A 25,226-nucleotide genomic window follows, 5' to 3' on the forward strand; every position below is an offset into this window, starting at 1 on the left:
CTAATAACAGGCTTGTAGCTGGGAATAATAGTAATCAGGTTGTGGGCAGATCTTCCAAAAGGTGCCAGTGGTTTACACTTCAAGGCATTTTTAAAATTTGAGTAGAGCAGGTCCAGCTTGTTATTTCCTCAAGTGAAACAATACACAAATTGATAGAAATTTGTAATAGTTCCTTCAGTACTAGGGTGTTGTATCATGTTAGCCATTTTGGATATAGTGAGAAGTCAAGCAAAATGACACCTTTTATCGGCTAACTAAAAAGACTACAATATGCAAGTTTTCAAGGCAACTCAGGCCCCTTCTTCAGACAAGTTGCTTCAAAAGTTTGCATATTGTTATTTTCATAGTTCCTTCCAAAGTCACAAAGTAGAAGTCACAACATATTATAACTTGAGGGTCAGAGTGAGTCATCATTAAAGTGTTGGTGACAGAGTGAATATTGTGCATTGCTGAGTCCCCATTTCTGGAGGGAGGAATATAAAAATTTATAAGGATGGTGTAATTTATCTACCTGGGCAAATAACATGGACACATTCCAACAGCCAGAATATCATTTTCTGCATTACAAACTGTAATTTACATCATTCCTTATTCACACAGATGACCAGCCCCCTCCTGTCTATTTTCCAGACCGCAATGAGTCTCTGTCTGCTCGAATAAGATGAAATCCATCAACCATTAAAACAGTGTCAGGTATACCATGTTTCTAAATCAGCTCTCCGTACACAAAAGGTCATTGTACTTGTATGCTCCATGACACACTATACTTATACGAGGCCTCACACCAGACTGTTTTTCATTTATAAAAGTAAAAAATAACCAGCTGTGTGCCCGTATTTATCAAGTGCCTTGGAGTAGGAAAGAGTCCTAAGTGGCTCAAAAATCTCAAAGTGACTCAAAAGTTGCTCATACTCTTACAGGATTAGTAGTAAAGCATTTTATAAGTTTTCCTAAAAGAGGAAACTATTCCTAACTTCACCAGGATTTAGAAGAGCTTGTGAGCTGTCCTAACTCAGTAAAAGCTGCCAGAAGTTGGCGTTCATGCAGAGATTGACATGCACATCCTGGGAAAGGTATGATTTAAGTATGTCAAAACCAACCATTACTTGAATTTTATTTCAAACGTTGAAAGCCCTTACAACACGTGAGGGAACACACAGATTAATACACTTCACATGAGGTTTTGTTATAACAAGCTGCATTCATGCAAATCAGAATGCACATAAAGATCACTGACCCTAGTGTGTATGTGAACGCATATTTGAACCACAAGCAACATCACAGTATCAACATGCAGGTGGTCATGGATGCAAACTGTATTGTATAGTCAGCATATTACCTTGAAGATATGTGGGGCTGGATGGGTTATGACAGCAAAATGTCACTCAGGTACGCTGAGCTCTGCATCTCATCAATGCATGGAACATTCACGCTACAATTTACAAGCCCAGCAAGATTCAAGAAGGCAAGCGCAGACTCCCAGGCCATTGGATAAACAGAGCTTTGCAGAAAGCTCTCATCAGAGTAATATCATTTTAATTGTTCCCTCTCATTTACAATGCTTCAATCATGTGAAAGAGCTGCAAAATGGGAAGTTTCTGACAAGGCTTTTACAGCTCTAGTTGGTATCCAGTGTGTAAGGCAGTACAGTTTCACTATCTACATGGGCTTGTGTTCTTCCTATTTTCACCATGACATCGGTTGACTTTATCTGTGTAAACACATTTTTATTATTAGAATAGTTCACCTAAACTTTAAATACTGTAATCAAAAATTGGACTGATTAATTTACAGTTACCCAGCTTAACTAGAGGAACACACTGCCTAGAAATAAGGCCAATTCATCCCCCTTTTATATTCAGTGAATTAGTACAACTCTGCATACATGAACCTGCACTAAGATTGTGGATGTGATCGCTTTCTTTCTCAGTCGAAAATGCATGTGCAGCATTAAAATAACAACACTGGAAAAGGTGTAGACTTGTTTTGAAACAATAAAAGTATCTTATCTAAAAGCAGAAAAACGTTGGGAAGGACAAAGGTGGAAATATTTTGCAACATAACTTGGCAATGGAAGTCTAGAATAAACTGGCATGTTGCACTTATGTCCATAGATTGCAGAGGGAAACTGAAAATACAAAATGCATCACATTTAATATGTCTGAAATTTTAGTTTTGAACTTTATTAATTTCAAAATCCTTATTTTTACTTTTCCACAAATTTCCTGCAAGAATTCCAATGAAAATTAGAAGCCCCAGTGTACGATTTGAAGTAAATTTCTTCCAGCACTCCTCTGGTTTGTTAATATCTAATGTGAAAATCTGTGAGGGAACAAAAAAAGCAAAAATTAAAATAATAATAACAAAAATAATAATAATTAAAATAATAATATACTGTATTCCACTCTTTTTAACATACATTTTAATTAATATAAAACCCAAACCATCCTACCTGATGTTCTCCTTGCCCCTGTCTCCACACCACTACACTGCTGCTCACAAATTCAGACTCTCAGTCTGTAGTGCTTTCAATTTTTTCTTCCACATCCTTCAGGAAAGGTGAAATACAGAAAGTGGAATTACCTGTGTTTATATACCCACCAGGAAAGAAACACAATTCTAAAACCCTCATGTGAGATATCTTTAGTGTCAAATATTAACAGACCTCTCCAACCTACAATGTATATTCAAAGTCTTCTGATAAGGTAACTGTCCAACAAAGTCTTTTGATGTAATTAATGAGTTTCCTTCCGTGAATCTGTAATCAAATCTACTTAGTCAGAGATGTAAATAGTCCTCATATCTGGTCATAAAACTCTTGTCTCTGTTCAGACCATGTTGTAATGTGTTAAATTTTATCATCAGTTTAACTTCCCATTCCTTTCTCTCCTGTTGTGCTTTTAAGTTGTTCATAAACACTGTGACTTTAAAATTATTCTTGAAATTTCCATTGCTGCTGAAGTAAGTTTGTATACATTAAATGAAACAGATTTCAGAACTTACAAAGAGACTCTCATTCTGCACTGCAAAGACCATTGACAAAATTAAACTCTGCACAGATACAGAAGAATTCTTCAGAAAGCTCAGGCTTAAAGAATTCTCCCCCGAAAAATAAAACAGTGGCACACAGGAACCCAAAACAAGCTGTTGCAATAACCCTACTAAAAAATGCACTTGGACACCAAAACCCGGCAGAAATTCCACTTTGTTCAGAAAGTCAAAATGTAATTACATCTTTCCTAAAGAAAGGGTCCGAGTTATCTTGAAAGCTTGCATATTGTAATCTTTTTAGTTAGACAATAAAAGGTGTCATTTTGCTTGACTTTTCACTACTGGTGGGTATATAAACACAGGTAACTCCACTTTTTGTATTACACCTTGCCTGAGCTGCCTTGAAAGCTTGCGTATTGTAATCTACTCAGCCAATAAAAGCTGTGCTTTTGCTTCACTTCTCATTGTAACCGTAGATGGCTAACATGGTACATCACTCTACTCTGTCCACATCCCAAAGATATTAGGTTGACTGTCAACTCAAAATTGGCCAAGACAGAGTAGGTGTGTGTGAGTGCGTAACACAATGGATCAGTAGCCTGGTTTGGGCCTTCCTTGCTTAATGCTGTTAGGGCAGGCACCGACTCCCAGTTACCCCTAACTGGCTAAGCAGGTTAGACAATGCATGAATGGATTTTACTTAATCATCTGCTCATCCCACAGAAAACTATAATCGACAGTTCCACTGAGAAACAATCTATTATTTATGTGCATTTTGCAGCATTCATTCGAAAAAGAACCCCATTGTGAAATGTCTTCCTACAATATAGACTGCCAAAGTAACTCAAGGATGCATTACTGGGAGTGAAAAAATTAGCCAGTTAAAGCTACAGATAAGCTGGTTTTGGAATCTTGCTTACTTAATCGCATCCACCTACCTTTTCTTAAAATTCTATCACATTAAACATTTCATTACTAATAAAGTATATTGTTTCTTGTGAAGGGCGGGCACGGTGGCGCAGTGGTAGCGCTGCTGCCTCGCTGTAAGGCAGGGGTGGGCAAAGTCATTCCTGGAGGGCCACAGTGGCTGCGGGTTTTTGTTCCAACCCAGTTGCTTAATTAGAAAACAATCCTTGCCAATAATTACATTTCATGGCTTGTTAGTGCTTTAACTCTGCTATGTCAGGTCACTCTCATATCCTAGATTTTTTTTCCATTCTAAGGATATCATCCAAATACTTTGAAGTGTAAAACAGATGGGTAATTCTCAATCCTTCACTTTTTTCTCTTCTCTTTCCTTCCAAGTATTTAGTTAAACCAAATAGTGCACGATAAATACACACAGGTGTAAAGGGTAACAAGCAAAATGGATAACTGCTGTTTTTTTTTGTCATTTGCATCTAATTGCTAATAAGGAGCAATTAAAAACTGAGAATGCAGCTGTTTAAGACATAAATAAGCAATAAGGGTTCAAAATCTTAACGAGGGAGATAACTAAAATGAAGCAGAAGTGTTTCTAGAGCAATAAGTGCTTCTTATTAAGCAACTGGGTTGGAACAAAAACCTGCGGCCCTCCAGGAATGACTTTGCCCACCCCTGCTGTAAGGAGACCTGGGTTCGCTTCCCGGGTCCTCCCTGTGTGGAGTTTGCATGTTTTCCCCGTGTCTGCGTGGGTTTCCTCCCACAGTCCAAAGACATGCAAGTTAGGTGGATTGGCGATCCTAAATTGTCCTTAGTGTATGCTTGGTGTGTGGGTGTGCCCTGCGGTGGGCTGGCACCCTGCCCAGCGATTTGTTTCCTGCCTTGCGCCCTGTGTTGGCTGGGATTGGCTCCAGCAGACCCCCATGACCCTGTAGTTAGGATATAGCAGGTTGGATAATGGATGGATGGATGGTTTCTTGTCATGCAGTTCAGACATTAAAAACTTTGTCAACTTCATAGCAAAGGTTAAATATACCGAACAATTGCAATTTGCAAACTTGGTTTTCTGTTCTGAGCACATTTTAAGTATGACTTGTTGTGAGAATAGAGAAGACGATACATGAAACGCAAAATAAATCAAAGTCAGACAGGCTGAAAGAACAAGGGAACCAAGCACCAGAAAGTTGAGGGAGAATCAAAAAACATGAACCCAAAAATCATCACCTGAAATGAACCTTTCTACTTGATTTTAAGCTAAAGTACCGAGAATCTCAAAGACAAAGTTTTATCTACAAAGGGATAGCTTAGTGTACAGTCGCTTACATATTGATACTGTAACTTACATTATGTCATCAATGGAAAGACAGCGGCCATATGTTAACTCAAGATGGCACAGCATAAACAAAGACAAAATAATGTTCATAAAAAATTAACAATATTAAAATGACACAAAAACCAAAAATGAATACCAAAACTGAATTCTCTATGAAAAAATAACAAAAAAAATCCATATACAGTGGAACCTCGGTTCAGGAACGTCTCGGTACACGTACAAATCGGTTTACGACCAAAAAGTTCACCAAACTTTTTGCCTCGGTTCACGACCACACACTCGGTATACAAACATGCCAGTTTCCCTTTCGGTTTGTGCGCGCCGATGATTTCCGCACGTGTTGCATTGTTCTTGGTCAGATGTGCGTGTTTTCACTGTGAACTCTTTATGCTCTATTTCATTTCCCTTCTGGTTTGTACGCACCGATTACTGTATTTAAGCATTTGTTCAGCCTCTCCCTGTTCATTATGCTCAGTCAGACGTGCGTGCTTTACTTGTGAACTCTTTGTGCTCTACAGTATTTCGTGTGCTTTTGCAGTTAACCATGGCTTCTAAGCAAGTGAAGAGTGGTGAGAATAAAGTTTTGCAGAAAATTGAAATCGAAGTAAAGAAAGAAATTATTGAAAAGTATGAGCGTGGCGTTTGTGTTACTGATCTTGCCGCTGAGTACAATTAGTCAAAATCTACAATTTCGACTATTCTAAAGCAGAAAGAATCTATTAAAGCAGCTGATGTTGCAAAAGGTGTTACAGCATTAACCAGGCAGAGGCCTCAAGTGCTGGAAGAGGTGGAAAAACTGTTGCTAGTGTGGCTGAATGAGAAGCAACTTGCAGGGGATAGCATAAGCGAGGCCATGTTATGCGAGAAAGCCAGGAAGATTCATGGCGATTTGCTGCAAAACTATCCTTCTATGAGTGGCGAAAGTGAGGAATTTAAAGACAGTAGAGGATGGTTTGAAAAGTTTCACAAGAGAAGTGGCATTCATAATGTGGTAAGGCATGGAGAGGCTGCTAGTTCTGATGCTGAAGCTGCGAAAGAATTTGTGAAAAATTTCACAAAATTAGTGGAGGATGAAGGCTACATCCCGCAACAAGTCTTCAACTGCGACGAGACTGGATTGTTCTCCACCCAGTTCCTCCTCACTTCATGCCAGAACTCGACTCATGCAAGGTTAGTTTTCTTGGTGGTTTATGGTTAGTTTTTGTAGTACGGATTTTTCAAATGTTCATTTTTCGGTTCGTAGCGTGAATTGTTGCAATGTTACTTTTCTCTTTTTTCAAATGTTCATTTTTTTCCCTGTGCTTAAAACTCATTAAAAAAAGTGTTTACAGCGAGTGGTTCGTAGCGTGATTTGTTGCAATGTTACTTTTCTTGGTGGTTTATTAAATTCCAGATTTTTCAAATGTTCCTTTTTTTCCCTGTGCTTAAAACTAATTTAAAAAAATATTTGCAGCAATCGAGTTGTAAGGCTATTAGCGTGAACTCCTGCAATGTTACTTTCTTGGTTGCTTGTGGTTGGTTTTTAAATAAAGTTCGGATTTGTTCAAATGTTCCTTTTTTTCCCCTGTGCTTAAAACTCATTTAAAAAAAGTGTTTACAGCGATAGGGTCGTAAAGCTATAGCGCAAACTTTTGCAATGTTAGTTTTCTCTGTTGTTCAAGGTTTTCTCAGTGTTATTCAATGTTTTTATATTTAGTTTACTATTACAATGTGCTTTCTATGGTGTAATTAACTATATTTGTGCTTAAAAATCTTTAAAAAAAATATTTACATACAGTTTGTACGGTCTGGAACGGATTAATTGTATTTACATACAATCCTATGGGGGAAATTGCTTCGATTCACGACCAAATCGGTTTACGACCAGAGTTTTGGAATGAATTATGGTCGTGAACTGAGATTCCAATGTACTAACAAAATCTTCAGAAAATAATGCAATTAAAAATGAAATCAAAATCATAACATTTTCAAGTATCATGTCTGCATTACACATTTGTCTAATGTCTGACTTTGAAACTACACAGGTTAAAGATCTCTTTCACATTTAAAAATATCACAAAGTACTTTATGTTCTATAGCATTTTAGGACAGATTTCACAGTTTGTTATTGTATGCATGGAATCTGACTGCATAAACTTTCTGATCTGTTTCTTTGAATAATTTGCTTTAGCAAAGGCTTGAATTATTTCTGAGTTCATACTCAAAGATGTGCCTGTGACTTTAAATTGGCACCAAATGAGTGTGTTCAAGGATAGACCTCTGCTCAGTCTAGTGTTGGTTTCTGCCTTTTATTTTATTGTTATAACTCACTTTTTGTATACATAAATTATGTTGATTGTGGAAGACAGTATGTATTGACTCACCTGGTAAAAGTTGCTTACTCAGTTACACTCAATACAAGGATAAATAATGAAAAAATCTGATTAAAACAGCAAACATATTTCTCAACTGAACAGCTAAATTACTAAACTGGAAAGATATTGCAAAAATGAAAATCAAAGAATTTATTTTAAAGTTCAATAAAGCCTTTGAAGAGATATGAGATGGATTAACAGCAAATCAGAGAAAACATGTATTACACTCTTGACGTGGCATGCCACAGTCTTATGCACTTGCACAGTTTTTCTAGAATATCTGGGAAAGAACTGGGTTGCCTACAAACTTAAGTCTGATAGATTATCCTTATGTAAGAAGGATCCCAAAAAAGATGTTACACTGGAGTTTTCATTCATTACTTCATAAATTGGTTAACTGGCAGGAGACAAAGAGAGCAAATAAGCAGAGAATCCGTCATGTGAGATGAGGTCATTAGTCGAGTTCCTCAGGCATGGGTCTGTTCTGGGACCATTACTTTTTTGATTTATATTAATGACATTGATTCAAGTGTAGTTAGTAAACTTGTGAAATTCACAGATAATAAAACAGAGGAATGGCAGGAACACAGGGGGCTGCAAACATAATTCAAAAAGACTTGACAGCCTTCAGAACTGAGTGAACACTTGGAAAATGCAGTTTAATGTGGAAAAGTACAAAATGCTACATGTGGGCAAAGGCAATGTCAATTATAAATTGTCACAAATGGGTGCCTGAGGATCACCTTCATAACTCAATCAAGGCACATAATACTAGTCCTGGACAAAACGGGGCACTTTTACTATTTTATCTGTTCCCTCTGCAGTTTGGAGAAGACACCCAATGAGGGCACATGACGTGCCCAGAGAAGGCCATGTCCTGTCCAGTGTAAGTTTTATAAAAACGGACATCTCCAGAAGAAAGTGTCGCATTTGGACTCGAGCCTGCTACAGGGCAGAGCTCCCAACCAAACATGCTATAAAATCAAGCTACCTTTAAAAGATTAGCCTGCTAAGGTATTGAAAGACAGCCGCTGGAGGCCCTTTTTATTTTGTTTGTGCGGTGCCATCATGTACTTGTGTTTCTTTGCTAAAAGATTAAATGGGGTAGCCTGGTTGACTCCCCAGCGATTCCCCTGGACTGTTCTAATTTATTTGGGCAAATACAAATCAGAAGATGGGAGACAGTGTACTAAAAGAAGCAACCTGTGAAAGGGATTTAGGGGTTTATGTTGACAACATTTTAAGCATCTAAGCAAAGCACAGAAGCTTTCAAAATGCCAAATAAAATGATAGGTTAGATCGTAAAAACTTGTAACTCGAGGAACATTATGCTCAGACTATATAATGCACTACTGACGCTGCATAAGGAGCATTGCGTACAATTCTGGTCACCACACTACAAGAATGACATAGCAGCACTGAAGCTGTATATAACAGAGCAACCCAGTGCATCTCAGGACTTAAGGAAATGTCCTACTCTGATAGACACAAAGAATTAAACCTGTTTTGTTCTTGAGAAGAGGAGACTAAAATTCTTAAAGGCATTGATAAAATAGATCCAGGAATTCTTTTTTGACTGAATGGTTAATCACATGCTCAAGGACATCAGTGGAAATTAAGGGAAGCATATTTAGGATTAACACTAGAATCCCTGAAGCATACGATTTTTTTCGTTGTCCTAACCTCCTTACATTTTCCTGACATATGCAAGAAGCTCATAGCTCCTTGTTACTGCGCGGTTAGCCCGCTTTTGTTTTGTAAAAGTGTGGATTCGCAGAATGCAGCCTGCTACACTCCCCCAAATCAGTCAGATGAAGGCATCGCCCTATTGCAGTTCCCACAGTTGAAGTCAGTGTTGAAGTGTTTATCTGGTGATGCATTTGTAAGAAATTATATAGGTAATGAAATATTGTGATTTTAAATGCATACATTTCATGTGTGTTCTGTGTCTACAGCGATCTGTGTAAATATAGAATAACAGGAAAAGCGAGGCAAGAAATGCTGAACACATGGCTAAAACAGACAATGTTTTTCATATGTTATAGTAATAACGACATCATTTTGATGTGAAGTGTAGGCTGTGTGAAGCCCAAATATCTAACAAACACTTTTGCAAAAATTTTAACAAAAGAAGTATGCATTTATTCAAGAATAAAACTGAAGAAAAAGAAATTGCTCAATTGACATATTGCATAAGCCCAACTATCAGTCAGTACAAAGTAAAAGACATTTGCATAAATGTATTTACGCATTTCGTTTTCAACCAGTTGTCACAGTGGTAGCGCTGCTCCAGCATGGGTCTGTGCAGATGGCATAGTGGACAAGCTACCGCTTAGCTAGTGGCTAGGGAACAGTTTTGAAACCCGCATAGACTCCGCATTTAGCGCTTTCAGTAGTGAGCTGCTTATTATTATCATATAACAAAAACATACATCTGATGTGAGTTTATAACATCCCATGTAATTTCATGGTACTTCTAAAGGATGTTACTTTTCCTCACACACGGACATTTGTATTAAAAAGTCATCTGAATTGTTTTTTTTTTAAATTTTATCCAGTTTTATTCTTGGATTCTTGAATAAAAATGAATTTGAATGATTTTTTATTTTGTTTTATTCTTGGACTCGTCAATAAAAAAATCATTAAAATGACATGCTGACGTGAATGTCCGTGTGCAAGGAAAAGTGACATCAACCATAGTCATTTTCTCAACAAGACACCAACAAGAAATGACTGAGCTGCGTTTGTATGTCTCCTTTTATCCCTTCAGCACTAGCTTTTACAAGTACCATAAATGTACTCTGGCTGTTACAAACTCAAATCAAATGTATGTTTTTATTATATAAAAGTAACAATAATAACAGCTCACTACTCAAAACGGTAAATGCAAGGAGAACCCGGGATCAAACCCACAACTTCTTGATTATAAGAAAAACAGTCCTTAACTCTGCACCAGCTAAGCTTACATGTTATTGCGTATCGTTTGAGAGTTGGGCTTCACTTTTTACACATTGCCATTAACATGTAAATTGAATGATTTCTTTTTCTTTAGTTATAATCTTGAATAAAAGAGCACTTGTTTTGTTATACCTTTCTCAAAAGTGTTTATTTAATACTTGGACTTCAGTTGTCACATATTATACACTTCACGTCAACAATTTGTCAGTTATTACTATAACATGAAAAAAGTTTCTGTTTTAGTTATATGTTCAACATTTTTTACCTTGCATTTCCTGTAATCCTACATTTGCACAGATCGTTGTGGACACAGAACACACATGAAATTTATGTATTCCAAATAACAATGTTTTATGCAACCTATATAATTCCAGACACCTAACTCCCAAATAAAGAGACTTGAGCTGGGAGAATTTTGTATCTGACTTAATTTCAGCTGTGTCGGTTGGTGATGGGATAGCAGGCTGCTTGCTGCCAGTGCTGACTGACACATTTGTAAAACAAAAATGCTGATGACGAAGTGCAAAGGAATTTAAAGTGACCCGGCATTACAACTTTTTTCGTAAGCTTTAGAGATTCTAGTGTTAAAGCCAGGAAGTACTTCTCTATGCAAAGAATTGTGGGTGTCTGGAATAAACTACCGAGACATGTAGTTAAAGCAGAAACCTTGACAACCTTTAAGAAGTTTCTTGGTGATATATTTGGACAGTAGAGTTATTAGCTAAACAAACGAGCCTGATGGACTCAAAGGCCTCCTCTCATTTATCAAATCTCTTATGTTCTTGTTCTTTTCTGCCATGAACTACGTGACAAGTGTTACCCTTAAGGATGGTAGCTGATGGTTTATTTATTGTTTGGTGGTCTAGAAGAATTTTGATACATTACTCAGATTTGTTAGTATAATTGTAAAAATCTCACCTGATAGAAAAGGTGTGCCCCAACCACTGACAGCGCTCCATAGTAAGGAAGAGTTTGGTCAGAGATGATACCAGTCAGAATGAGCCCCGACAACATGACTGCACTAAATCCACTAAGCCAGGGCTTGGTGTGATCTTGTAACAGGAGAGCCGTTGACTTCACACCAACAAGCAAATCATCTACCTTGTCCTAGAGAATAAACCACAAAGAAGGCAAATGTCAAGTGACATCCTCCATTGACCTAATTATCTGTAAAGATCACTAAGCAGGTATTAATGGATAGCTCAACTCAGCTGCACTTACAGTATATTAAAGAGGATACAGGGTAGGATTCAAAAGTAATGAGCCTCATTTTGTTCTGACGCGAACGTACCTCGCCGCGCGCCCCACTTGCCAGCGACGGCAGGTGTTGGCTTCACAACGCAACGGAGCTCCTACCGCTCCGAGCTTTCGGAGCGGTAGGATCGGCCTTGACGGGAACCCCTGTGCGGTAGTGCGTTACACGGCGGAATGGAAAGTTTGTTAGAGCAACGGTACGCGTTGAAGACAAAGACCATGCTCATTGCCTTCTTCGGAGTGAAGGGGATCATCCACTACGAGTTTGTCCCGCAAGGACAGACCGTGAATGCTGCTTACTACTTGGAAGTCCTGAAAAGGCTGAAAAGAAGCGTCACGCGCAAGCGAAGGGACATCAAGGACAGCTGGAAGCTTCACCACGATAACGCGCCCAGCCACACCGCCTTCATCGTGAGCGCCTACCTGGCCCAGGTGAACGTTCCGGTGGTCCCCCAGCCTCCCTACAGTCTGGACGTGTCGCCTTCTGACTTCTTCTTGTTTCCGCGCTTAAAATCAGCGCTGAAAGGAAAACGTTTCGACTCGATCAAGGACATCCAAGCAAATGTCAAGGCAGCCCTTGCAGCCATCCCGGAACAGGCCTACGTGGATGCCTTCGAGTCATGGAAAAGCCGCCTACAAAAGTGTATTGATGCAGGAGGTGCCTATTTTGAAAACTATTAATTAGTTGTACCGATTTGCTCAATAAATTTGTCTTTTTGAACAAAGGCTCATTACTTTTGAATCCTACCCTGTATGTATAATAAAAGTTAGATGTGAGAAACCACACATCACTTAGTAATTCATTTATATTCCAATGAGCCTCATATTGAGAAAATTTGCAAACTTTAACAAATTCATGCATTACAATATATTTAGAAAGAATCAGCTGCCATTCTTATACTGGGCAAAAATAATTACATAAATGTTCCTTTTTAGAATGTCCTCAATTACTGTGATGGACCGGGGCCCAGCTCAGTACTGATTTTTGCCTTGTAGCTGATGCTGCAGGGATTGATTCTGGCTGCCTACAACCTGGAACTGTAATAAGCAGGTTCAGAAAATGGAAGGATGCAAGCAACAGCTTTAATTATTCAAGTAAAATACAGCATTGTCAAAGAGAATTTTAGATTCTTGTAAGAGCTATCTCCTTGGTTTCATTTAATTATTCTCATTGTTTATTCTTTGTAGAAAAAGTGTTTCTTTATTGGCTATAAAGCTGACACAATTTCAAATAATCAAAAGGAAAATCCTGCTGGAGAAGTGCCTTTGCCTTAAACCTTTAAATGTTGTTGTTATTAATGATATTCAAATTTTTGCTAGAAAACAATGAAATATTAGAATTGGAAGCATTTTTAACGAAAGAAAAATCAGAAAACAGATCTATGATCAATTTCTTTGGAAGTAAAATGATGGGGACCTATTCCTAAAGGTTTTTCATAAGGGGGATATTTGAGCATGACAAAATGAGAAGGGGTTTGGGCTATGGTGGCCTCAAAATGTATTCTACTGGAAATATTTAACAGTTTGTTTGGAATCAAAATGTACACAGGATGTGTGCATTGCTTAACTTTATATAGACATAATTCTGGATCTCTGCTTTTGTTAAAGATAATTGGCCAATGCCAACCATCAATTCAGACAAGTAAAATTCCTTCACCAAGAGGATTAAGACAAAGGTTAGCAATGTGCATCTATATTCAATGCATTTTAGATCCTATTTGCTGCTATTTATCAATAGAAATCATGTTCTCTTACCTGATGTGCATAAATTGTGTCATATATCAGTGTCCACAGTATTCCAGAAAAATATAAAGGAAGGCAAACTGACCAATCACAATATCCTTTGATAGCAGACCATCCCAGGAGAGCTCCCCAGTTAAATGCAAGACCTAATTGCAAAATTTAAATTAATGTATTGTAAATAATTCATGGCAAAATCAGAATCAGTCTGGTTTTATGACTAAGAAGTCTACCATCAACCACATCCTGGCACTGAGGGTTCTCACGGAGAGCAAACATGCATATTGGCAGAGTTTCTTTGCAGCCTTTGTCGAATTTCTAAAAGTGTTCGACCCAGTTGATTGAGCTGCACTGTGAGCGCTATGCAGAGTGGAGAGAGAACCTTTGCGTTTTTTCCCAGTTAATTCAGGGGTTTGTCAGGGGTGTGTTCTTGCATCTACTCTGCTCAATGCTTACATGGCCTAGGTGTTGGGCAATGTTGTGGGGTCCAACAGCTGTGTGGCATCTGTGGGTGAAGAAAGATTCACTGATCTTGACTTTGCCGATGATGTTGTGATGTTCGCGGAGTTGATGGGAGGCTCTGATCGGTGCTCTCGAAAGACTGGAGTCAGAGTGTCTGGGTTTGTGAGCATTCCTTTTCTTTATTTCTTCCATTATGGCTACACTGCTTGTATTTCATACTTTTGTTAATTTTCATTGTTTTAACCAGATGATTTGCTTTTAGCTATGTTATGCTAACCAAAAATCACATACTTTCAAAGCATAATCTGTGACTCAAATACAGTAATTATGATAGCGATTATACTTTCGCCTACTCAACTTGCCAAATCATAAACATTTCTGGTATTTCAAAAAGCCACCTCCACAGCAGAAGTAGAGGTCATCTGAAACCAGTTGTCTAACACCTAAACTAACAAACTAAGAGTGCACAGGAAATTTCGCATCGATACCCAAAACATTAATGCATTTTTTATTATATAGGATTACTTTTGTGCAAAACACAAAAATGCAAATTTCCTTACATTTTCACTTATCTGTTATGAAGTCTCTTTCAGCTCAAATAAACCTTTTTAAGTTGTATATCTTATCCCTCAGAAAAATGACTAGATTTAGAACACAAGCATGACTGTATTCAGAATATATGAAAATGTTTGTAGACTCATAATCCTACACGATGTAGGCTACATTTATTTTGTTACTGCTTATTAGACACAGCAATCCATGGGAATCTGTCCTATTTCCTCTTCTGTCTAATTCTGTCAGTCAAAGTTAAAAACCTTCCAGCACTTAGCCAAGGTAAGTGACTACCTTAGGTTCACACAGGGCACTTGATGCTGTATTTTAAACTACAGTACATGAATGTTGCTTAAAGTTTAACTTGATAGCCATCACACCAGACTGTCTACATGTCATATTTGGATAGTTATACAGTTTTTACCATTGTTAAACTTAGCATATTATTTAGGAAGCTGCAGATAGCCCAGATGAGGGTGGACAATTAACCTACATCAGCACAACTGTCTTTTTGCATACTAAAATAAACTGTGGACTAAACCTCCCACCCCCCAAGTGTGCATATTGTCTTCAGGAATGCTGTTAAACAGAATTTTTGCTTTCTTCTCTTTGATTGTCCAAATGCTTTGCTCGCTGAAACATAAAATATCATGAATTTACTTAACATTTATCCAAGGATATTGACTTTTGAATTATTGTTTATGTATGTAAGTTATGTTTTTTTATATTATGCAATTTACTGCTACAGTATTATATCTGTAAACAGGATACATGCTCTGAGCCTGACAGCTGAATAAGAACAGACCGAATGAAATGCTAAACTATCTGTTACATATATTAATTTTTCCTCTGGTGCTGCTGAAACTACTTCTTTGGAAATCTAAGCTACTGATGTTCTTACTGTTGTCTACGCTTCACAGTTAAGCCTTTTCTCCAATCGCACAGAAAACATTATATGATACTATAATATTACTGAAATCAGTAAAACAGATGCAACTATGAATAATTACTAATAATTTACTGTAAGTAGTAAAGAAATGCTCCATGCAAAAATATTTTTTTATGTGTTACTTTCCTACTTTTCCAGCCAACCACTGGAATTGAGTCCAGCCAGGTAACATTTACTGGCTAACATTGCACTTCATGTGATAATCAATAAAAATTGTGTACTAAGAGACATATAAAACTAAACATTAAAAGTTAAAGAGAGTGAACACATTATCAGGAAGAGAATACACCTTTGTAGTTGTGTATATCTGATATGCTTCACTAAGCAGGTCAGGTTCATAGCCCGCCACTGAATAATCCGGAGGTACTCCAGTTGTTGGTATGAATACAACAACAACATTTATTTATATAGCACATTTTCATACAAATAATGTAGCTCAAAGTGCTTTACATGATGAAGAAAGAGAAAAAAGACAAAGTAAGAAAAATAAGAGAACACTAATTAACACAGAATAAAAGTAAGGTCCGATGGCCAGGGAGGACAGAAAAAACAAAAAAAACTCCAGACGGCTGGAGAAAAAATAAAATCTGCAGGGGTTCCAGGCCACGAGACCGTCCAGACCCCTCTAGGCATTCTACCTAACATAAATGATCAGTCCTCATTGTATTCAGGGTTTTCATGGAAGGACTTGATGATGAATGAATATGATGAATATAACTTTAACAACATGAGGAAGGTCTATAATTAAAATGCTCATTAATTTCTGAGCAAATTTTATTTTCATTCATGACAGCATTTTCATAGGTGGTTTATTTAAATATATTTTAGTAAAAAAATACATATGTTTGGGACATTATGAGCATATGGCTGAACAACTTGACTTGTGGATTATGTGACACAAATGGATATTTTTATTATAGTGGTTGCCATTTTCCAATGCTGATCACCATAGACGCATCTGTATCAGAAACTTTTCTAACACAGTTCTGCATGAAAACATGAGATTAAAAATATTACTTGGCCATCACTACAAACCATATGGAGTAATATATAAACAAAAATATCATTTTTAAGTGGAGTATTCCTTTAATTAAACAACAATATTTTCACCACAAATTCCTCAATGCAGTTCTGAAACAAGCTCTACAAATAGTCAAAAAATAATTCTAGTATGCTTTAAAAGTATGCAAGGAAACAAAATATTGTATGTTATTACAGTTCAAGTTACCTAAAACCAGCTGTGGCCAATATGTAATTCTCTTCATTAGAGGATATGTCACCACCAGTGATAAAGAAGCAGCCCCAAGGATAATGCTATAATACAAAGAAGGCAATTAGAAAGCTTTAGGATCTCACTTTAAGATTTTCTTACACATATTTTCTGTGAGCTATTGAAAGCTACAGTATATTACTTCTTTTCTGCACAGGGATACAGTTATAACAACCCCTACAAAGTAAATATGTGGTGAAAAACTTTAATCTAACATGAAATCTGTCTTGGACTAGACAAAAAAGTTCTTAAAATGGCTGACCACTCATTTACCTCATCTGTATGAAGCCATAAATATGGGTATGTAAGCTAGGCTTCTATACCAGGTGATAAACTAGTTCCAGTAAGAGCAAACTGAAATGCTATTCTCAATGACATTTAACATAACACACTTAATCCTATTCAAACTCCATATAGATAATAGCTAGGTGCAGGATATGAACCTGGGATTTTGTATCTATGAAGAAGAAGCACTAACCACTGAGTGGCCCTAATGATATGTAACCCTGTAGAAATTTTGAGGGCAGGATTTAATTCTAAATGTAATGTGCATGTGGGCATTATGGTGGCAATCTGGTTAGCAGTGCTGTCATATGCCCAAACAGACTGGGTTTCAGTCCTGGGTGAGTCACTGTCCACTGCCAGTTGTGGAAAATATCTATGTATCCTTGTGTCAGCTTGTGTTTGCTTCATCTTTCCTTTAACGCCTCAAAGACCATCTGTTTAATCCAACTAGTAACTCTAAATTATCGTTGTTGAATGTGTGTGCACATCCTTTTGATTGTTCTGTAAAGACTATTAATAAACTTATTGGGGTTTGTTTCCTCAAATTAGCCCAGGGCTACTGTATTAAACTCCAGCTTCTCTAAACTTTAAATGGAGTAAAATGATTTGAAAAATGGAACTACAACGCCTTCATCTTACTTTATAGATTTTGGATTCACTTTGGAAATCAGTAACTGATGAGATTAATAATAAAACATATTGACTTTAACTTCTTTTAATTTTTAGAACTATGTAAGATGCCTAATAATAATAATAAATAATAATAATAATACATTTTATTTATTTAAAGGCGCCTTTCTAAACGCTCAAGGACACAGAACAATAGACAAAAACACAGATTATAGACAAAACTAAGATACAAAAATTAAAATCAGACAGAGCAATTGTAATCAAAGAGAAAAAGCAGTCTTAAACAAATGAGTTTTAAGTTTAGATTTGAAAAGTGAAAATAATTAAATATTTCTAAACTCAGATGGTAGTGAGTTCCAAAGCTGGGGAGCACAGCAACTGAATGCTCTGCTTCCCTTGGTGGCAAGACGGACGAAGGGGACAGTCAAGTAGATGGAGGAAGAGGATCTAAGGGAAGGAATGGCAACATGGAGGAGGTCAGACAGATATGGAGGGGCAAAGTTGTGGATAGCCTTAAAAGTTAGTAGGAGAATTTTGAATTCGGAACTGAACTGGAAGCCAATGAAGCTGCTGTAAAATGGGAGTGATATGGTGAATAGAGGGGGTTCTAGTAATGATGCGGGTAGCTGAATTCTGGACAAGTTCAAGCTTATAATGAGATTTGCGAGAAAGACCAAAGAAAAGGGAATTGCAATAATCCAGACGAGAAGTGACAAGGCTATGAACAAGGATAGCATTGGTGTGATGAGTGAGGGAGGGGCGAATACGATTAATGTTATGCAAGTGGAAATATGCAGACCGGGAGATGTTATTGATGTGGGACTGAAAGAATAAAGTATTGTTAAGGATGACACCCAGACTCTTAACCTGTGGGGAAGGGAAGACAGAGGAATTATCAACAACAAATGAAAAATGATCAGTTTTGGATAATGTTGATTTTGTACCAATGAGGAGAACTTCAGTTTTGTCACTATTTAATTTAAGAAAATTTGAAGAAAACCAGGATTTGATTTCTCCTATGCAATCAATAAGTGAGGAGGGTGGAAAGGAAGCAGTAGGTTTGCTAGTGAGATAGAGCTGGGTGTCATCAGCATAACAGTGGAAGCTAATGTTATACTGTATTTACGAAAGATATTACCAAGGGGAAGGAGGTAAATAATGAAAAGGAGGGGTCCCAGGACAGAGCCCTGGGGCACACCTGAAGTAACAGTGGTGGGTTAGGATGTGAAAGTTTTAAGCTGAACAAACTGAGTGCGGCCTAAGAGGTAGGATCTGAACCAATCTAGTGGAGTGTGGGTAATGCCAATTGAAGGTAAACTATTGAGAAGAGTAGTATGACAAATAGTGTCAAAGGCTGCACTCAGATCAAGGAGGATGAAAACAGTAATTAAACCAGAATCAGCTGCCATAAGGAGGTCATCAGTAATTTTTATAAGTGCCGTTTCTGTACTGTGGAGGGGACGAAAACCAGACTGGAACTGTTCATACAGATTATTTTGACATAAACGAGAATGAAGTTGAATAGCCACTATTTTTTTTCAAGAATTTTGGAAATGAAGGGTAGATTAGAAATAGGATGAAAATTACTGAAATTAGTCAGATTGGCACCAGGTTTTTTCAGTATTGGGGTTATTGCAGCAGTTTTAAAAGATGAAGGAACAGTGCCAGTAGTGAGAGAAGAGTGGATTATAGCAGCGACTAGCAAAATACCCGCGCTTCGCAACGGAGAAGTAGTGTGTTAAAGAGGTTATGAAAAAAAAAAGGAAACATTTTAAAAATAACGTAACATGACTGTCAATGTAATTGTGTTGTCATTGTTATGAGTGTTGCTGTCTTTTATATATATAATATACACACACACACACACATAAACATATATATACATATACATATATATACATATCTACATATACACATATCTACATATATATATATATATATACATATACACATCCACATATATATACATATACATAAACACACACATATACATACACACACACAGATATATATATATATATATATATACATATATACATATATACATATATATATATATATATATATATATATATATATACACACACAGACACATATATATACATAAATATTTACATATCTACATATATACACATCTACATATATATACACATATATATACATATCTACATATATATATATATATGTAATTGTGTTATTGTTATGAGTGTTGCTGTCATATATATATATATATATATATATATATCAAAATACCCGCGCTTCGCAGCGGAGAAGTAGTGTGTTAAAGAGGTTATGTAACTATATATATACATAAACATATATACATATCTACATATACACATATCTACATATACATATATATACATATACACATCCACATATACATATATATATATACATATACAAATTTACATATCTACATATATATATATATATATAGATATAAATATAGACATACATATATACATACATACATTCACATAAATCTATATATATATATATATATATATATATATATATATATATATACTGTATATATACATATCTACTTATTGGCTCCTGTATTTAGGATATAGCGGGTTGGATAATGGATGGATGGACATCTGTATGCATAGCCCTATTTGCCGTTTTCATTTTTTTTTTTTTCTTCAGTAATATTTCAGTAAACCCGGAGCTTGTCAGTTCAAATCCTGGTACTGACACCACTGTGTGACCCTGAGGAAGTCACTTCACCTGCCTGTGCTGCAAAAAACAAAAGTAATGTAACAAATTGTACCTCAGATATTGCAAGTTGCTGGAATAAAGGCATAAGTAAAATAGATAAATATGTATTATACACATAGGAACTATTCATTTATTTTCAGTTAAGTCATCTGCAGCAAACTTTTATAAATGAGGGTTTCTCATTTTTAGATAGTGCAAACTGTTTCTTCTTCATTGACGTTTTCTCTTGGAGAGCTTTTTTCATTTCATTGAAAATTAAAGCAGCAGCTGCCAAAATATGTAGCTTTCTTATTAATTTTTCAACATTGTGTAAAATAAATTTATAAAGTAACATAAAAGGTTTAAATACTGGTTATCCTTTTACACTAAAATATTACTAAAGAGAAACAAAAAAAGTAAAATGGATATGTTCTTTTTCTTTAAGAAGATTAAATATTACTGAAGAAAGAAAAAAAAAATTAAACAGCCAAATGGGGCTATGCATACGAACTTAAAAGGTTTAAATAAAACAGAAAAATATATTTTATTTTTACTTGCTTAACTTGTGGAGGGTGTATCCTGTAGCAAAGCCCTAACTTTTTTCGTGAAAGCCCGTTTCAGTCAATAAGTCTTAAAAAAAGGTGTAAAGATATTGACAATAAGCTAAGCAAACCCAGGAAGACATGGAATCGTTTAAATCAAGTATCATTACATCTTCCTTTCTTAAAGAGAAGTAAGGCAGTACTTATAAGCTTACATATTTATATATAGACATACATACATATATATATATATCTATATCCGAAGCCATGCAAGCACACTCTTGAGAATGCAACGTATAGTTGTACAGAAGAAAAGCAATCTTGGCTCAAATGAATGGCAACCTTTTGTAGGTCTATGAACTTAATTTAAACTTTAGGTTTACACGGTGCTTTCTTTCCGAAGTACCTGCACTCATGAATATGTCTGTATGTGTCAGTCGGTCAAATCCACGCGCTTCGCACCGGCGAAGTACCGCTTTTAAATTTTTATTAAGAAGAAAACAAAACCTTTTTAAATTGAGGGAAAATATACTAATAACAGTTTGTTAAGGATCTGTTTTTTTGTGAAGCTGCCTTCACTCGAGTGATCACTTCGACCTGACTTGGTGGCCAACTATAAGCGTTACCTGGTAGGTAACCACCCATACAATCAGATTGTGAATCAGACTATGAATGCCGTGAATGTAATTACCCCGATCTACATGTTGTCAAATAAACGAACCACACGCCGTGGCGCGGAATGTAATTACCCCGATCTACATGTTGTCAAATAAACGAACCACACGCCGTGGCGCAATTTTAGGGGCTTTGCCTGTAGCGCTGACGTCCGAGGTTCGATTCCCGTAAGGGAGTGAAGTGAGTGGCTGGTTACCTACCAGGTAACGCTTATTGTTGGCCAGCAAGTGAGGTAACATCAGCCACGGTGCCTTCAGTTGTGAGAAGCAGATCATAGAATGGTTGAAAATAGTTTACTGTCAAATAATGCAAAGAGTATGCGACACGTCTTTCCCCCTTATTCTTGGCTCATCAGGCGTACACACTCACTGCACTTGCTTACGGTAATCGAACCTCGGACGTCAGCGCTAGAGGGGCTTAGCAGCGTTGAAGTATTGCTTTTAAATTTTAATTAAGAACAAAAGAAAACCTCAGAGGTTCGATTCCCATAAGGGAGTGAAGTGAGTGGCTGGTTACCTACCAGGTAACGCTTATGGTTGGCCAGCAAGTGACGTAACATCAGCCACGGTGCCTTCAGTTGTGAGAAGCAGATCATAGAATGATTGAAAATAGTTTTGCATTTACCTTTTTAGTAAAAGGCGAGCTTTTAAGCCTGAGAAATCACCCCGTAAATGCACACGTTTAATTGCACATGTGTTAATATGTATGCTTACACAGTATTAAAAGACAGTGAACAACGTCATTTACCTTTGTTCCTGCGTTTGATAAAAGGCGAGCTTTTAAGCCTGAGAAATCACCCCGTAAATGCACACGTTTAATTGCACATGTGTTAATATGTATGCTTACACAGTATTAAAAGACACTCAAAAATTAACGTCATTTACCTTCTTTCCCGCGTTTGACTCGTGCTGTAAATCTCTTCCTTGTTTTTAGTTCACGTGATTACGTAGGAGGCGTGATGACGCGATACATGACTCCGCCTCCTCCATTAGAGTATATGGACAAAAAACATGTTCCAGTTATGACCATTACGCGTAGAATTTCGAAATGAAACCTGCCTAACTTTTGTAAGTAAGCTGTAAGGAATGAGCCTGCCAAATTTCAGCCTTCCACCTACATGGGAAGTTCGAGAATTAGTGATGAGTCAGTCAGTCAGTCAGTCAGTGAGTCAGTGAGGGCTTTGCCTTTACATATTAATAAAAGGCAAAGCCCTCACTGACTCACTGACTGACTGACTGACTGACTGACTGACTCATCACTAATTCTCGAACTTCCCGTGTAGGTGGAAGGCTGAAATTTGGCAGGCTCATTCCTTACAGCTTACTTACAAAAGTTAGGCAGGTTTCATTTCGAAATTCTACACGTAATGGTCATAACTGGAACATGTTTTTTGTCCATATACTCTAATGGAGGAGGCGGAGTCACGTATCGCGTCATCACGCCTCCTACGTAATCACGTGAACTAAAAACAAGGAAGAGATTTACAGCAGGAGTCAAACGCGGGAACGAAGGTAAATGACGTTAATTTTTGAGTGTCTTTTAATACTGTGTAAGCATACATATTAACACATGTGCAATTAAACGTGTGCATTTACGGGGTGATTTCTCAGGCTTAAAAGCTCGCCTTTTACTAAAAAGGTAAATGCAAAACTATTTTCAATCATTCTATGATCTGCTTCTCACAACTGAAGGCACCATGGCTGATGGTAAATGACGTTAATTTTTGAGTGTCTTTTAATACTGTGTAAGCATACATATTAACACATGTGCAATTAAACGTGTGCATTTACGGGGTGATTTCTCAGGCTTAAAAGCTCGCCTTTTACTAAAAAGGTAAATGCAAAACTATTTTCAATCATTCTATGATCTGCTTCTCACAACTGAAGGCACCGTGGCTGATGTTACGTCACTTGCTGTCCAACCATAAGTGTTACCTGGTAGGTAACCAGCCACTCACTTCACTCCCTTACTGGAATCGAACCTCTGAGGTTTTCTTTTGTTCTTAATTAAAATTTAAAAGCAATACTTCACCGCTGCTAAGCCCCTCTAGCGCTGACGTCCGAGGTTCGATTACCGTAAGCAAGTGCAGTGAGTGTGTAATTTCATTCACGGCATTCGTAGTCTGATTCACAATCTGATTGTATGGGTGGTTACCTACCAGGTAACGCTTATAGTTGGCCACCAAGTCAGGTCGAAGTGATCACTCGAGTAAAGGCTGCTTCACATAAAAACAGATCCTTAACAAACTGTTATTAGTATATTTTACCTCAATTTAAAAAGGTTTTATTTTCTTCTTAATAAAAATTTAAAAGCGGTACTTCGCCGGTGCGAAGCGCGTGGATTTCACTGACTGACACATACAGACATATTCATGAGTGCAGGTACTTCGGAAAGAAAGCACCGTGTAAACCTAAAGTTTAAATTAAGTTCATAGACCTACAAAAGGTTGCCATTCATTTGAGGCAAGATTGCTTTTCTTCTGTACAACTATACGTTGCATTCTCAAGAGTGTGCTTGCACGGCTTCGGATATAGATATATATATATATATATATATGTATGTATGTCTATATATAAATATGTAAGCTTATAAGTACTGCCTTACTTCTCTTTAAGAAAGGAAGATGTAATGATACTTGATTTAAACGATTCCATGTCTTCCTGGGTTTGCTTAGCTTATTGTCAATATCTTTACACGTTTTTTAAGACTTATTGACTGAAACGGGCTTTCACGAAAAAAGTTAGGGCTTTGCTACAGGATACACCCTCCACAAATTAAGCAAGTAAAAATAAAATATATATCTGTTTTATTTAAACCTTTTAAGTTCGTATGCATAGCCCCATTTGGCTGTTTAATTTTTTTTTTCTTTCTTCAGTAATATTTAATCTCCTTAAAGAAACAGAACATATCCATTTTACTTTTTTTGTATCTCTTTAGTAATATTTTAGTGTAAAAGGATAACCAGTATTTAAACCTTTTATGTTACTTTATACATTTATTTTACACAATGTTGAAAAATTAATAAGAAAGCTACATATTTTGGCAGCTGCTGCTTTAATTTTCAATGAAATGAAAAAAGCTCTCCAAGAGAAAACGTCAATGAAGAAGAAACAGTTTGCACTATCTAAAAATGAGAAACCCTCATTTATAAAAGTTTGCTGCAGATGACTTACAGTGGTGTGAAAAACTATTTGCCCCCTTACTGATTTCTTATTCTTTTGCATGTTTGTCACACAAAATGTTTCTGATCATCAAACACATTTAACCATTAGTCAAATATAACACAAGTAAACACAAAATGCAGTTTTTAAATGATGGTTTTTATTATTTAGGGAGAAAAAAAATCCAAATCTACATGGCCCTATGTGAAAAAGTAATTGCCCCCTTGTTAAAAAATAACCTAACTGTGGTGTATCACACCTGAGTTCAAAATCCGTAGCCACCCCCAGGCCTGATTACTGCCACACCTGTTTCAATCAAGAAATCACTTAAATAGGAGCTGCCTGACACAGAGAAGTAGACCAAAAGCACCTCAAAAGCTAGACATCATGCCAAGATCCAAAGAAATTCAGGAACAAATGAGAACAGAAGTAATTGAGATCTATCA

The 25,226-nt window shown here is 36.8% G+C and overlaps 1 protein-coding gene across 3 annotated transcripts in view; it reads right to left on the reverse strand.

Annotated features, from left to right (window-relative positions):
• Positions 1-287: 287 nt before the first annotated feature.
• The window catches only part of coq2 (coenzyme Q2 4-hydroxybenzoate polyprenyltransferase), a 51,007-nt gene continuing 26,068 nt past the window's right edge, over positions 288-25,226 (reverse strand). The window contains exons 4-8 of one of the 3 annotated variants that reach the window (XM_051929676.1): positions 16,743-16,828; positions 13,567-13,700; positions 11,476-11,664; positions 2,211-2,322; positions 288-1,711 (exon numbers count right to left, since the gene is read on the reverse strand). In XM_051929676.1, coding sequence (XP_051785636.1) covers positions 1,656-1,711; positions 2,211-2,322; positions 11,476-11,664; positions 13,567-13,700; positions 16,743-16,828 — 577 coding nt within the window. In that variant the 3' untranslated portion in view covers positions 288-1,655. The remainder of the gene's footprint in view (positions 1,712-2,210; positions 2,323-11,475; positions 11,665-13,566; positions 13,701-16,742; positions 16,829-25,226) is intronic. The other 2 variants (XM_051929675.1, XM_051929674.1) reach the window with 2 other exon arrangements.

Source organism: Erpetoichthys calabaricus, chromosome 7 (genome assembly GCF_900747795.2).
Source record: "Erpetoichthys calabaricus chromosome 7, fErpCal1.3, whole genome shotgun sequence".
Lineage (NCBI taxonomy): Eukaryota > Metazoa > Chordata > Cladistia > Polypteriformes > Polypteridae > Erpetoichthys > Erpetoichthys calabaricus.